Here is a 16,129-nt window from a genome sequence, read left to right on the forward strand (position 1 = left end):
ACAAACAGAACTTTTCCAAGGACGTGGCATTGCCTTCGGGAAAACAACAGATGTGTTATCCAGTCAGTTAAACAAGATTATGTTTCAGCATATTGAAACAAATTCCTTGGGTTTGTCCTCGGGAACTTTCAACCTTTATCAGGCATTTTCAGTGCTTCACAGCCCTCCATCTCCACGACTCTTCCATAATGCATGCTTCATTCCATCAAAATAATGCCATGTGTTCCAGAAACCTTGATGTTGTGCGATATCATGTGATCCCTAAAGTTTTACACCCTTGCAAAATGTTATTCAGCATATTATATGCATTCATTCATAAAAATAAAGCATTCTCATGTGTCACTGGCACTGAGGAAAGGCAGCTGTCTTCAGACAGGGTTTTATTTCATTTAACTTGCCAAACAAGTGGAATGGAAGAAAAGATTATATTTGTTATGCAGTAAAGTAGCACACCATCATCATGATCCTTCGCCCTCTTGTTCGGCCTGAAACTCAATGATCATCTCTCAGCAACACATCCCATGTTTTCATCGGACGGCCTCTCTATAAAACTACCATCACTCGGGACGGCCTCAGCAACACTATATCTATCCATTATAAAACTACCATCAGTATGCGCTGATCCATTATCAAGTATATATTTTAAAATCTGAGTTGTATATGCACACTGAGAGTTGTGTTGACAAGAACGAAATATTTTAAGATAATTTTTACACTTCCACAGGGTCGTTTGAGTCCTTCAAGGTCTTTTGTGTCTTTTGGGTCTTTGAAATCCTCCGTGTCTTCTGGGTCTTCAATCAGGGTCTTCAACGGTCAAAGGGTTCTCAGTCGTCTAAAGGATCGAAAGGTACATTCCAATCGTGCGTAATTAATGGACATGTGTGAAGTCAGGGTACAAATGACATTCAAACAGCACGTAATTAATAGGAGACATAAAATCAGACAGCTTCACGGCTGCACGATGTTTTTAGGTTTTTATGCAGTATTCATGTGGATCGGCTGGCTGTGCTCGCTTCACCAAACATCCTTACAGAGATTTATGTTAAACATTTGCTGTGTTGTCAAAATATACACCAATCATAATACAAACATTTCTTTTGTACAAATATATTTGTAATATTTGTAACATTATATTTATTTGTAATTTGAAATATAAGAAGGTCCAATTGGTCTATACCTCAAAATGGTCAAGGGTCTCAGCTGTCTCATCTTTCTGAAGGCTGCATGGGGTCAAAATAGTGGTCAGGTCGAAGGGGTTTAAAGGGACTTAAGGGGTGTAAAGGTCTTTCGGTGCTCGGGGGTGTAAAAGGTCGAAAGGATGAAGGGATCTCAAGGAGTCAAAAGTGTCGTAAAGGTGAAAGGGTTTGAAAGGGTCTTAAAACTCCTTTCGACCCGTTTTACGCCTTTTACCTTTTTTGACAGTCAAAATGGTCTTCGGGGTCTTGTGGGTTATCAGGGTATTTTGGGTCCTCGGTGACTTTTGTGTCCTCAGGGCCCTTGGGGTATTTTGGGTCTTCAAACAGTCGAAGGGGTCAGGTCAGGTCAGGTATGGGAGCACATGCCAGAACAGCGCGTCGCTGCGTCCACTTTCCGCCGGTACTCCAGGGGCCTCCGTCTGGCCATCCCCCGAGCATATGCCAGGCCCATCCCCATCTCCTTGAGATGATGGTCAACCTGCTGCAACCACGAGGCACGTGGTCGGCCCACTGGCCTCCTCCACTCACTAGACTCCCTCGCTGAGAGAATCTGTTGAGCTGGATCAGCATCAGGAAAACGAGCCACATGTCCATACAGCCACAACTGACGCTCACGGACTATGCAGGTAACAAATCTCATCCGAGTCTCTCTCAGCAACTGCTCGTTGGACACAAGATCCGACCAGCAATAGCCAAGGATTTTCCGAAGAGACCCGGTACCAAAGGAATTAAGTCTCCGTCTCAGATCCTTGGTCAGAGTCCAAGTCGCGCATCCATAGAGCAAGACTGGAAGTATCAAGGACCTGAAGACTCGGACTTTCTTCCTCCCGCACAGGTACTGGCAGCGCCACACCCCATGATCCAGTGAATCCATGACTCCCCAGGCCCGAACCAGACGTCTATTGACCTCTGACTCACAGCCAGCAGAGACATGAATATCACTGCCAAGGTAAGTGAATCTCTCCACGACCTCAACATCCTCACCACAAACAGACATAGACAGGACAGCAGCATCCAAGATGTCACCTAAAGCCTGGATTTTAGTTTTGACCCAAGAAACCCGTAATCCCAGCGGCTCCGACTCCTCATTCAGCACCTCGAGGGCCCCCAAAAGGATATCTAAAGTCTCCGCAAAGATGACTGCATCATCTGCAAAATCAAGGTCCGAGATCTTGACATTCCCAAACAATGCACAGCAGCTTGATCTCTCTGACATCCTCCCTAAAATCCAGTCCATACAAGTGCTGAAAAGTGTGGGGGCAAGTACACACCCCTGACGAACTCTAGTAACAACTGGACATAAGTCAGAGATGGTACCACCACACTTCACAGCACTCTCAGTACCAGAGTAGAGTTCAGACATCAGATCGATCAGCTTTGGTGGCACCCCCCCGAAGACAAAGAATCCTCCAGAGGACATCCCGATTCACTGAATCGAACGCTTTACAGAGATCAACATACGCTGCAAGCAGCCCCTGCCGAAACTCTCTTCTGCGTTCGGTGATGACACGAAGAGCAAGGATACGGTCAATCGTTAACCTCTTTGGTGTAAAGCCTGACTGCTCTGGACGCTGGTGCTCAAGCAGATGGTGGCGAACCCTATCAATAAGTATCCGAGCAAAGACCTTGCCCGGCACTGAGAGCAGCGTCACCCCTCGGTAGTTGGTGCAGTCTTGGCGATCACCCTTCCCTTTCCAGAGAGGAACAACAAGGCCCCTCTTCCAATCAGTTGGGATGATGCCTGTGTTCCAGGCAGAGCACAAAACTGCATGCAACGACACGAGTGCAGCATTTCCACCAGCCTTGAGAAGTTCAGCATGGATGCCACAGATCCCTGGAGCTTTGCCCCGTTTCAACTGGTTCACCGCAGCCCGTGTTTCCACAAGCGAAGGTGGACCACAGTTGATTTGAGGGTCAGCAACAGGGATTGTAACACTCTTGACGTCCAACTCGACAGCTGGGGGATCAGCCCGGAACAACCGCTCAAAGTAACCGGCCCAGCGGGCCTTCACTTCAGACTCCTCTGTCAAGAGCCTACCACTCTCTGCTCGAACTGTAGTACTCCGAGGGATGGGCTTAGATTAACGCAATGCGCGAATTCACCTGTAAGCGGGACGAGAATTACCTGTCCACAGGTGATGCTCTACCCTCTCACAGATTCCTCGCACATAGGCCTCCTTGTCCACCCTCAGTGCACGTACAGTTTTACGCCTCAGCTCCCTGAACAGCTCAGCTCTGCCATTCAGCCTGGCCCTGCGACTCTGGTCAATGGTATCCAATGTCCTTTGAGAGACAAAATTCTTCTTTGCCCTGCGGTGAGTTCCAAGACATCCACCGGCAACATCAAGGAAGGTGGTCTTGAAGGCACTCCACAACTCTTCAGGACACAACAAAGCACCCAGACCCCCCAAGTGTCCACTCAGCATGTTCGCAAACTCCTCAGCTACTCTCTCATCCCTGAGCTTGCCAACATCCAGCCAAGGCTGGGATGGTACCATTCTCCAGGATTTAAGGTGCAGCTTTAGAGTTGCTACAACAAGCCTGTGGTCAGTATTGAGGAACTGAGCATTCCGGTAGACCCTGCAGTTCTGGATCATCCTCCAGCGACCGTCAATGAGGACATGGTCAATCTCCTTTGCCGCACCGCCAGCGTTGGAATACTAAGTCCAGCGATGAGCTTGTGGGTGCTGAAACCATGAACCAGCCACCCTAAGTCCATGACTTCTTGCAAAGTCACGGAACTTAGTGCTATTCTGGTTCATAGTTCCTGACCCATGGGGACCAACACACATCTCATAACCATCCCTATCAGTTCCAGTCGATGCATTGAAATCCCCCAAGACGAGAAGTGTATCTCGTCTGAGGCACCGATCAACCACAGACTCGAGCGTGGCGTAGAATGCATCCTTCACGCTGAGATCACTCGCCTCAGTCGGAGCATAAACAGAGACCAGGGAAATGACACCGAAGGAGTGACGAATCCTTCATCTCATAATATGCTCGTTGACCGGTGTTACCTCAATTATCATTGGGGTCAGCTTATTGGACACAGCTACAGCAACTCCTTGAGTATGGTAACCATCAGAGGGACCAGACCAATAGTAGGTGTAACCACCCACCATTATCTCGCCGCAATCCGGTCTCCGAACCTCAGAGAGAGCTGCAATCCCGATGTCCAAACGCTTGAGCTTAGATGATAACAGAGACAGGTGATCATCCTCTCTTAGGGATAGGACATTCCAGGCACCCACCCGAAGGGACCGCCTCAGGTTAAGCCAAGGAGACCGCCGTCTGGTGGACGACACCTCAGCACCACTCCGACACACACTCCCGCAATCTGACCCAGGGATGTTACCCCGTGGTTTCCCTCCTATCACAAAGATTGGGGGTCCCGAAGGCTTTGCCCCAATCCCGTCATCCGGTGAGCTGCCCTGTGCGAAGGGAAGCTGCACAGGAGGTACTCCCATGGAGTGGGTTTTCAGATTTTTTTGCGTTTTTGTGTTTTGCGGAATGAAGGGTTTTACGGTGGCCGGAGTGCAAATCCTGCCACCAACCTCCTAATAAAAAAGTAACCCAACTGCAGGAGGACGTCCGCAGACACAGTTGGGCACTAGATATGGATGGCCGTTGGCTCACAAGGAGCTCCTCCGCCCTTCCGCTCCGCCCTCCGAAGGGGTCTCAGCAGTCCAAAGGTACAAAACGGACATTCCAATGGTATGTAATTAATAGATTTATATGTGTGAAGTCAGGGTGCAAAAGACGTTCAAACAGTACGTAATTAATAGACATAGTCACACTGCTTCACCATGACGGATACATTCAATTGTACGTCATTAATTGGCGTACATGGAGTCTGCAACTGATGTTCAAACAGTACGTAATTAATAGACATAGTCACACTGCTTCACCATGGCGGGTACATTCAATTGTACGTCATTAATTAGCGTACATGGAGTCTGCAACTGATGTTCAAACAGTACGTAATTAATAGACATAGTCACACTGCTTCACCATGGCGGGTACATTCAATTGTACGTCATTAATTGGCGTACATGGAGTCTGCAACTGATGTTCAAACAGCACGTAATTCATCGTGTTTTCATCAAAATCATATGTCGAGTTTCAGAGAAGAATTTGCATAAAACTCTTCATGAAACAAAAACATTTCTCCAGCGATTTATTCCCACTCAAGGTTTAATTACAATTCCACAAACTTGTCGTCGTTGTTATGAAACTGCACAAGAATATGTTGTCCAAAACACAACAACCCCAACACCGTGTTGTGGGAATGATGCTTTAGGGTTAATAAAACTGCTTGGTTTGGTTCACTTTTCTCCTGAACATTGTTTTAGAATAAGCATCATGTTATTAATTGTGAGGTTAGATATGCATCGCTATAACATGGAGACAGATGTTTGTTTTCCCGGCCCTAATGTTGTGGAAACCCCCAATTATAACCTCTGTGTTTTTATGTTATTTTCATCTGTTCTCATTTCAACACACATACACAAGAGCCTTGCATTCAAGACGGGGAGAATGTGCAACAAACCTGCATTGAGAAAGCCGGCAATTAGTTTCGGTGCTTCCTCGGGTAAATTCCACGGTCCCTTCGAGCATTGTAACGTGGCAAACAGGCCCGGGAAGTTACTTGTGGCTTTGAACATACCTGGCGGTAGCGGTCATTTTGACCCATCCGCTGAATTTGAACCGGGAAGATTGAATGGGCCGTGGCTTTTACAACTGGACCATTAAATTATATTGTTGCACGGATGCGGTCAGGGATAAAGGGAAAACCACGTGGCATAGTTACTTCACTTTTAGATGTTCATCAGAAGGCGTACAGTATTTGTGTACGAGGATCATAACGTATCGATGCTCCAGTTGTAATCCTTGAAGTGGATTCCCTTCGTAATCTGTTTACATGAGCATTACTTTCTTTTTTCTTTACTTACATGTGCTTTTGACCTGATGTCTGCACCAGAGAAATCAGAAGCTGTAATGGTGACCAGAAGTGGCGAGTGGTGCTCCGAAGCTGCGAGTGGTGACCATAAGCAGTGAGGGGTGACCTGACGGTTCGAGTCCATGACCTATAAGAGTGGAGACAATTCATAAGAAGCTCCATCTGCCAGGCAGCATGATTGAATAATAAGGAAAACGAAGTGTGCCGAAGTGATGCCTCCTCAAGTAATATCTCACCATGTCCAGTTTCATGGGGGTTTTGTCCTCTTTGGTCCTCACTTCGTTATCCTCCAGTCGTGTTCTTGCATCACTTCGTGGGGTTAACAGAAAAGAAACGTCACAAAGGACAAGGTTGGAAAGTTCATGAACAATTATGAGAATACAACATGGTGGAGGTGGGATAGCTCGTGCAATTATCTGATCATCTTACAATGGATAAAAAGCTGAACATGAGGATGTGATCAAGCTTCGTTTGTTTTATTTAAAAGTGGTACCATACCAGAAGATGTTATTTCTTCCTTCTTGTCAATTCTTGTTGAGATGATTGAAGCTGAACTTCTAAATCAGAAACCATCTGCTTGGCTGCCTCAAGTTGTTGCTGCAAATATTGGTCTGAACTTGCCATACCCTGCTGGACACTGCAAGATCCAGGAAAATAACTCCAGGTTAGGGCACAACATACATCAGAAGATACACAACTGCAAGTGTACATCCAAAAGAAGAACCATTTGCACAACAAACTGTGTGGATACCACAAGAGACAAGTGTGAGAGAAGATAGTCAGGACATCATTTCCCCCATCGTACCATTCTAGAGACTGAGAGAGCTGTGCACTGTGTGCGTTGCCTTTCTCCAGTTCACACTCCGTCAAACCATGCTGCTTGTGGAGGAGTTGAAGCTTTTCCTCCACGATTGTTCGAGATACTTTTTCCATCTCGAATATAGTCTCGAGGTCCCGTAGCCGCACCTGAAATCAACAAACACCATGAAAGCAATCCACACTCTCAATCTGAAAACATTCACTTCAAATTCACCTTCACTGAATAAGACATTTCTTCTTTGAAACCTTTTCACAGAAAACAACTCTTCAACATGTATTTTTACATTCCTTCCGCTTCCTTTTACTCCATCAGGAAAACCTAGTCATTCTTCTTCTTCATTAAAATCTCATCGTGTCCTCTTTGACAATGTTTATTTCTCAAAACCTCCCCCACTCCTGAAAGTTTCATTCATGAAGCTTCCTCTTCCACTTGCCGCCAAATTTTCCTCCATGCCTTCAACCAAAAACATTTTAACCACAACTTAACCCATGAAGTCTGTCACAGGTTATCCAGTCTGGAAATCGTGAGGTGTCAATTTTGCAGAGGTTGTGGAGGAAATAATTTCTACTTCATGTCCATTCATAGTGTCAAACCACTTCATGTCAGGCCCATCCCCCCATCTGTTTCCCCCTTGTCCCATGCCTTCTAAACTTCCACCTCGTCCTGCGCCCTCTCAATTTCCCCACCCCCCCACACACTTCTCCCCCCTCCAAGCAAGCTTTGGCCCTGCCCTTCCCAGCGTCGCCCCCTCCCCAAACCCTCCCAGTTTCAACCCTCCCACTCCCCACAACCTCCCGGCTTCCCCCTACCCCACGCCTTCTCCTTGCTCCTTCACACATCCTGAAGTCCTGTCAGCAGCTCCTCCCCCGTGCCCAACTGTGTGGATCTCAAACATGCGCGGCCTCCACCCCATCTGACAGATCTCTCAATCCAGGCCACTGCTGATAATTCGGACATCATCTGTTTAACATGATCCTTCCTCTCAAAGGACGTCCCTCACTCCTTAAATCGTCCCTCTCTGGCTATTGCCTCCTCTGGTTTGATCGACATGAACCCCATCCTGGTGGTGGAGTTGCACTGCACGTCAGGAACTTCATTTTCTCACTCTGTGTCCTGCTTTTTCACTTCCCAAACCCCAGGAGTACCTCTGGCTGTGACCTCCCCTCTGTTCCCACCTCACCATGCTGCTAACAGTGACCCCTCGTTACTCATTATATACTTTTCGTTCGAAGCCCCTTCTTCTTTAAAAATGTGTAATCCCAACCGCCCCAATCTGATTCTCTCTCTCTCTGTCTCTCTGTCTCTCTCTCTCTCTCTCTGTCTCTCTCTCTCTCTCTCTCTCTCTCTCTCTCTCTCTCTCTCTCTCTCTCTCTCTCTCTCTCTCTCTCTCTCTCTCTCTCTCTCTCTCTCTCTCTCTCTCTCTCTCTCTCTCTCTCTCTCTCTCTCTCTCTCTCTCTCTCTCTCTCTCTCTCTCTCTCTCTCTCTCTCTCTCTCTCTCTCTCTCTCTCTCTCTCTCTCTCTCTCTCTCTCTCTCTCTCTCTCTCTCTCTCTCTCTCTCTCTCTCTCTCTCTCTCTCTCTCTCTCTCTCTCTCTCTCTCTCTCTCTCTCTCTCTCTCTCTCTCTCTCTCTCTCTCTCTCTCTCTCTCTCTCTCTCTCTCTCTCTCTCTCTCTCTCTCTTTTTCTATCTTTATCTCTGTCTCTCTCTCTCTCTCTGTCTCTGTCTGTCTCTGTCTCTCTCTCTCTCGCTCTCCATGAACCAACATTTCATCACTCATCCCAACTCTCTCTCTCTCTCTTCCTCATATGTGGTGATTGCAATTATCACCATGCTGATTGGTTGGGTATTGGTACCTCTCTTAACAGCCATGGCACTTCTGCAAAGGACTTCTGTGACTCCATGGGACGGACTGAATCTGTAAACTTTCCACACCCGGATTTCTCCCAATTGCAAATATTCCCTTCTGGTTTTGGTGATCACCAACTTCCCCATCAATGTATCTCACTCGTAGTCTGTTCCAATTGGTTAATCTGATCTGACCATGTGCTTGTGAAGGTCAGAATCTCTCTGGCCATTCTCGGAGAACAGCATCAGTACCAGCAAGTCTGGCAGTTCACTCAGACAAACTGCCAGGGACTGCAAGCAGCCATCACACTTCTGGACTGCTCTCCTATATCGACCACCCCTGATATTAATTCAGCCTGGGAATTCTTCCATAGAAGCCTGTTCTCTCTCAAACAAAGTCATCGCATCTCATCTTCAGTTATCTTACCCATCTTTCTGCTCTTGGTACTCTGAATCATGTGGTGAGGCAGTTGCCTGAAAACAACTTGCATTCTCCTTCTGGAAGGCATATCCAATTGTCGGCAACCTCAGATCATTCCACAAGAGGTGTGTTTCTTGTATCTGCTCTGAGGAGATCCAGAAAACAACATCTGTCCATTCACAAGAATGAGCTATCAAAGTTGTCTCCCTCTTCTAAAACCTGTTGATGCCTTGTCAAATCTATCTCTGGTGTATGCTCGCCACCCGTCAACAACTTCCCTCACCTCATATGGTCTCTCTCTCTCCCCCCACCATATCGCTCCCCCCCCCTGCCACCCACTCGAAAGGACCATGCCGAAAACCCTCTCATTTACTTTCTTTCAACAATCCTCTCAAAGAGGTTCAGTCACTTCAACTCCTGGGTCTCACTCTCAGCCATGATCTCTCTTGGGCAAGCAACAATTCAAAGTTGGCCTCCTCCAAAGCCAGATATCTGAGCTTTCTCAATCATGCAAAGTCCTTCCTTGGCACACCTGAGCTCGTATCCTCCGACAAGGCTTTCATCTACAGTTTAATGTCGTGGAAATCAAGTCTTTCAATATCATCAGAATCTCTCAAAACTGTATGGGTCTTTCACTTGAAGGGTGAGTGGTGTCTCTTCTTCCAGCTAATTTCCAGTCATGCATCGTACCTTCTCCGTGCTTTGTCCACCCCCCCCCCCGCCAGGTATCTCACTTCCACTCATTTGTTCCTCTATTTTCCCCACCTGTGGAACTAACTTCAACACTCTTCAATCTCAATCTTCCCTCCAGGTCTTCAAGACAGCTGTTCACCACCATCTCAAATCATTCCCCATCTCAAACCATGATCTTTTCCACACCCATTAAACCACCTACACCCCTCCCAAAAAGTTGCTTCTTTCTCCATCTTGTCTATCCTTTGCATTCTCCCCGACCCCTTATCGCAAACTACATCTCTTGTTTGTCCGTTTCCATCTATTTTCTCCCTCCCCTGGCTGTTGGCATTTCCACCTTCTGCAGTTCCATTTCTAATGTTGTGTGCTGATCTGTTCTGTGTTCCAGCTCTTCCATGAGCCTCAACTGGCTTTCACCTCTGTCACATCGTCTTGTTTGAAGTTGATCATAGAATATCAACAATAAACAATTCCATTCCAGACACACCCCATAAACGTAATCTTACCATTGACGAGGACATAACTATTGTAAACTGAAGGACATAACTATTGTAAACTGAAGGACATAACTATTGTGAGATGTTCTGAACCATGAACAGAACTGAGTGTTTCGACTTCATCATGGAGTGTTGCGGAAAGTGATACCCGTGTGTGTATGCATGAAGAATCATTCCAGGCCGGTTCCCAATGACAATGTTGCATTTGTTGTTGTACCAGATTGTTTTGGGAATGACCCCACTTGATGGGAAATGGAAAAACAATCACATGAATGTAAATGTATTATTTAACTCACAAATATAAAGGAAACAACACTGAAACGAGTAAATTAACTCACCCGGACCATATCGGTTTCAATGTTGGATTTCATGTGGGATAAACGCTCGGTTTCCAAGTTCATCTCCAACTCCGTTACCCGAATTCCCGCTTCCTATACAAAACAAGAACAATACAGGAGCACCTTAGCCACATAAGGATTCATCACACCCCAAACATTGATGAAAGGCTTTTCATTGTCACATGATTCTCATTCATCATCAGGGTGATGGACACAATCTTGGATACAATGAATGTAAAATGTATTTTTGTTTTTTAGGTCTAGTCTCAAAGAGGAGCTGAATAGACAATGAACAGCAGGTTAACAAAGTACCAGAGGTATGGAGGAGATGGACATACACATGGAGGAAATGGGGAAGAAAACAAACACGAGTTACAATGGCCCAGAGAGTAATACAATGGGAAACAATCAGCTTGGGTTGAAGAGATCGTGGACGTGCATGGGTGAGACATGAGGTAGTCATGGGTAACATATTTGAAAGTAGAACAGCACTCAGTAGAGAACATATGTCCACCAAGCTGAACAGTTTACATTTTGTATCCCACTGATAGGCCGGATCTGCTTACCTGAACCAAAATCGAATTGGCTTGTTTTCGTCACCGAACCAACTCATCCACGTTGTTTCGTCCGAATCTGTCAACTTTTTGAAATACCGTGCTCCATTTCGTTTTTGGCCCAATCTCTCAATGGTGAAGAATCACCTCAAGATTAAAAAAAATTCTGGTCTCCGGATTCGGATCTTAAGCAAAATCAAATCACTTCTTCCTCATCACACACCCGACCTGTCCACCAAGTTTTGTCCAAATCTGCACGTAACTTTTTGCGATGTCATGCTTCTTATAGTTCCGAGCCCCATCTCTCAATGGTGAAGAATCATTTTAAAATTTCAAGTCGCCGGATACAGATCTGGACCTTCACCAAAATCGAATCAATGCATCCTTGTCACATACCCAAACTGCCCACCAAATTTCATCCGAATCCGTCCACAACTTTTTGAGATATCCTGTTTACAGACAGCCAAACAGACAGAGACAGAAAGGGGTGAAAACATAACCTCCATCGACCTTTGGTGGCGGAGGTAAAAAGGAAGTCGAGAAGATAGGAAAATGGACACAGGGAAATAAGGGAACCATGCCACCTGTGTGTATGTAATAAATAGATGTTCTCTTGTGACAAACACGAAACAAAGTTGATATGTTCATGAGCACCTGAACTGCCTCTTGAAATCGTGAATTGTACAATTCACATTCTTTTGTTTTTTCTTCATTGGCAGTTTTCAGCACTTCAACCTGAAAATGAATCAAACGAGCAATATAAGGATTACAAACATCACTGTGGTGAGGAACCAACAATTTGACACATCGACGACGTAAAACACATCACGACACAAAAATATTTCCCCAGCAATCAATTCCCACTCAAGGTTTAATTTCATTCTTCAAACTAGTTGTGGATGTTGTTATTAAACTGGACAAGAATATATTGTTTAACATTCACAACAAAACACAACTCCAATGCTGGATTTTCAATCCCACGTATTTTGCGGACTCCATAAATCGTGTTTCCAAATATCGTGAGTGTTGTCATGCTGAAGTGATGCAGTGCCCCCTTTAGGTCCGAGTAAGAATGTTAAATTTTATCAGCGTTCCAGCAATAACTTTGATTCCAATCCAATGCGTTGGGACCACACTCTGTGCAGAGCGTTGGTGCTGCCCCAGCATTCTCCTGGGCGATTGGGCACAATTCTGGATGGGTCGCCACTCCGACACAGCATACCAGCAGGCTGTCACTCATTTTGCCGACCTCAGAAGGATGACAGGCATAGTCAATCCCACCTGGTGTTAATTCAACAGCAGAATGGGATCTGAACTCAGGACCCTCAGATCCCAAGAATAACTTTTCGAAAAAGACACTGAAACCTGAATCATCCATCAACAAATGCTGACGGATGAATCTGACAGCTTCACATCCTTTTGATGGCCGATTTACACATTGATCCATCTCTCTCCATGCGAAACAACAGAGATGGTTTAAAGAGGGTCCAGATTCAAACCCAGGGTCAACAGCTCAAAAGTGAGTGTGCAAACTGTGCATATCTGCAGAATCCAAGACATCTTGCCACACTGGGCTGCCTCATTAACATGATGTCTTGTTGCTGATCGATAAATCTCCCTTACGCTTCCCTTTCCAATATCATGATGCGTTCCCATCTCCCCCCTTTTACGAATATTTTACACCATGGCTGGATATAAACTTCACAAAGATGAGAGAAGAGTCTATTGTATGTCTGCACAAGCTTAGAAATGCAAGGTTGATCAATCCAGCATGATCAAACCCACTTGAAAACCTTCCAGCTCTAATAGTATTCCTCGTCTCTTTCAGGCTCAGTACCCACCTGCCTTGAAGAATCTTCGAGATAGATCCGAAGATCAGACAGGGTCTGGTCGAAGCAGTCTCGGAGTTTTGTGCTGTCTTCAAGTAAATTCTCATCTTCAACTTTGTAACCTTTTTAGAATGAAAAAGACAAAAGTTTGTTTCGAGTGATGCGGGATATTCAGATCATGGAAGGTTTGCACAATGTACCGTATCAATATTTATTTAATGAGAGACCACGGAGTGATTGTGAGATTAGGATTGGTATTTATATTTTGATGGACCTGTGTGTGATAGAAGTACACAATTGTTGGACTGGTGATCAATATTTAAGATTATACGGTTGGAACACTGATAAATCAAGTCTCCACAAGATGCTGATTTCACAAACTACATTTATCTACCATATTGGAGAAACCATTCTGGTGAGGTCTGAAAAATATAATCAGAAACACTTCCAATTATCCTCAAGAACCAAACAAAGGCTAAGAAATTTAAACATTTAAATGTCGTTCGTATCGCCTTTTAGAAGATGAGGAAGTTTTCAAGAAATTTCGATGCACGTGCGCGTTCAGGGCAGGGACATAAACCCGTGCACGAACACACACTTTGTACTGCCTTCCTGTATTTACACGAATAATAGAAATAACTTATTCTCTTTAATGCCCACAACATCTCAGAAATACCACTCTGGAGGGCATGAAAATGCACTTAAGTGACACCAGCCTGGAAAACCACTTGAAACGACTAACTGGAGAGTTCACATTACCCCTCGCAGTATTCAACACAGTGTGTATCATTTAAATAAAATAATGATTTTAAAGATCGTTAAATATTTTTTCCAGAAATTTAGCTCAATGGAAGCAGTCTTATTCGCCACCTTATTTAACATGTCAAAGAACTGCACCACTGGAGGTTCTTGGAGTGATAAGAAGGCGATTTGTCTTCCACAGGGTTTATGTATATAATTCAATTTAAATAAAATAAAGATTTAAAAAGTCGTACAACCGATGCGTGACCGTCGTTGACGCAGTGTCTTATTGCACCACCCTGTCTGACACGTCACATCAGTTCTTCGTGCCGGTGGTGTGTAACCTCCTCTATGACGTCCTTAAAAAAGTAAGTTTTCGGTTTGGAATGATTTATAATTTTGTTTCACTGCCAGGCAGACAGATAGAGTAGAAAAACAAAATCTCACCTCTCTCGGCAAATGTGCAATCAGGATGAATTCAGAGCCAAAGTACTGTTCATTAAAAGGCATGTTTGTTTTATGATTCATGTTCAAAATATAACATTTAATTTAAATCAAGTTGTTCCTCAATCATAAACTGACATTTGGGGACAGACAGACGAACGAACGGACATGAACGAATTGCTTAACCCCACTTTGTGCTTCACGTACGTGGGGTAATAATTCCAAAATAATTGTGATGTTGAACATCATTCCTGCCCTTTTATGAACAGTCGAGTCATATTCAATACAATTTGACCATAAATGAAATATTAACCTCCCAATTTGAGAGAAACAAGAAAATTTGCTTCCTGCTTTATGGACAATAACTTTCAGCACAATTCCAAAGAATCTAAAGATAATGTTACTGCCCCTTTGAGCATTACAGACTATGAACTGACCGGTATTGTTATTGTGGAGAGGAAGATGTGAAGACAGCAAGATAAACAATTCCTTCATGAACTCCTCATGTGTAGTTTCCAGACACTTCTGTTGTTCTTTAACCTGAAGCACAATATGCAACAACTGTAATCACATCCTGCATTAAAAAAAACACAACAACTAATTTTGAAGGTGAACACAGCTTCACGAATATTCCAACCATGCTCAAATCACAGGACAAGAGGGTAACAACACAAATAAACATATCCATCAGAGATGGGGAATCCCCACCATTGAAAAAGGTCATACATATTCCAGATAATGAGGGAGGTGAATTTGAAACAAGACACCATTTGTATATCGCGATAACGACGTTTTGTTCAACATGGCTGCCTGGCGGACATATTGGATGTCCGAGCGGGCCGAAACCATGTTGGAAAAGTTCCCAGGGGTGAGGAACGTAGTGACCAAAAATAATTTAAATCAGATAAGCGGTTTTCCATTTATTACAAAAAACATTTTTTTCAAGATGGCCGCCCCATTCGCCCTTGAATCCGGCCACGCCCAAAATCAATAGGGTTGTTCCTTTTCAGGTCGTACATGTATGACCCAAATTTCAAATCGATATGGCTAACAGTTTATGAGCTATCGCACTCACAGCTATAAATGTTGACGCCCAGCCAGACGGACGGACGGACGGACGACTTGGGTCGCGGCGGGGAATAAAAACAAACAACCTACGATCAATGGATGAGGTGTGTTTGTGTCTGCGTCTGTGTGTGTGTGTGTGTGTGTGTGTGTGTGTGTGTGTGTGTGTGTGTGTGTGTGTGTGTGTGTGTGTGTGTGTGTGTGTGTGTGTGTGTGTGTGTGTGTGTGTGTGTGTGTGTGTGTGTCCGTCTGAGGCATACTTTTGTTGATTAATTACTGGTCTTTTCATTTACTGCACACAATTGAAATGTACCTTTCGACCCTTTGGACTGCTGAGACCCCTTCAAATACTGAAGACCCTTTTGAAGCCCCAAGACCCTTAAGAAGACCCAAAAGACTCCAAGGATCCAAAAGACCGAGATGACCCAAAAGACGCCAAAACACCATGAGGGCCTAAAAGTCCCAAAAAGTCACCGAGGACCTAAAAGAACCAGATGACCCAAAAGACCCCAAGGACCCAAAACACCAAAATGAACCAAAAGACCCAAAGGACCCCAAACTCCATGAGAATCCAAAAATCCCAACAAAGTTCCCGAGGACCCAAATGAACCAAAATACCCCAAAACCCCCAAAAGACCCCGAGGACCGAAAGGTCCAAAAAAACTCACCAATAATCCAAAACTCCTCAAGAACCCAAAAGTCCCAAAAAGTCACTGAGGGCCAAAAAG

At 44.8% G+C, this 16,129-nt stretch overlaps 1 protein-coding gene across 2 annotated transcripts in view; it reads right to left on the reverse strand.

Annotated features, from left to right (window-relative positions):
• Nucleotides 1-363: 363 nt before the first annotated feature.
• Nucleotides 364-16,129, reverse strand: part of LOC147015219 (uncharacterized) — a 189,349-nt gene continuing 173,583 nt past the window's right edge. For both annotated transcript variants that reach the window (XM_085849781.1, XM_085849780.1), the window contains 9 exons: nucleotides 14,774-14,876; nucleotides 13,164-13,273; nucleotides 11,977-12,057; nucleotides 10,769-10,861; nucleotides 6,962-7,122; nucleotides 6,655-6,793; nucleotides 6,393-6,465; nucleotides 6,149-6,283; nucleotides 364-832 (listed from right to left, as the gene is read on the reverse strand). In XM_085849781.1, coding sequence (XP_085705907.1) covers nucleotides 6,664-6,793; nucleotides 6,962-7,122; nucleotides 10,769-10,861; nucleotides 11,977-12,057; nucleotides 13,164-13,273; nucleotides 14,774-14,876 — 678 coding nt within the window. In that variant the 3' untranslated portion in view covers nucleotides 364-832; nucleotides 6,149-6,283; nucleotides 6,393-6,465; nucleotides 6,655-6,663. The remainder of the gene's footprint in view (nucleotides 833-6,148; nucleotides 6,284-6,392; nucleotides 6,466-6,654; nucleotides 6,794-6,961; nucleotides 7,123-10,768; nucleotides 10,862-11,976; nucleotides 12,058-13,163; nucleotides 13,274-14,773; nucleotides 14,877-16,129) is intronic.

Source organism: Eptatretus burgeri, chromosome 12 (assembly GCF_056783735.1).
Source record: "Eptatretus burgeri isolate ZD-2024b chromosome 12, Ebu_testis_v1, whole genome shotgun sequence".
Taxonomy (NCBI): Eukaryota; Metazoa; Chordata; class Myxini; order Myxiniformes; family Myxinidae; genus Eptatretus; species Eptatretus burgeri.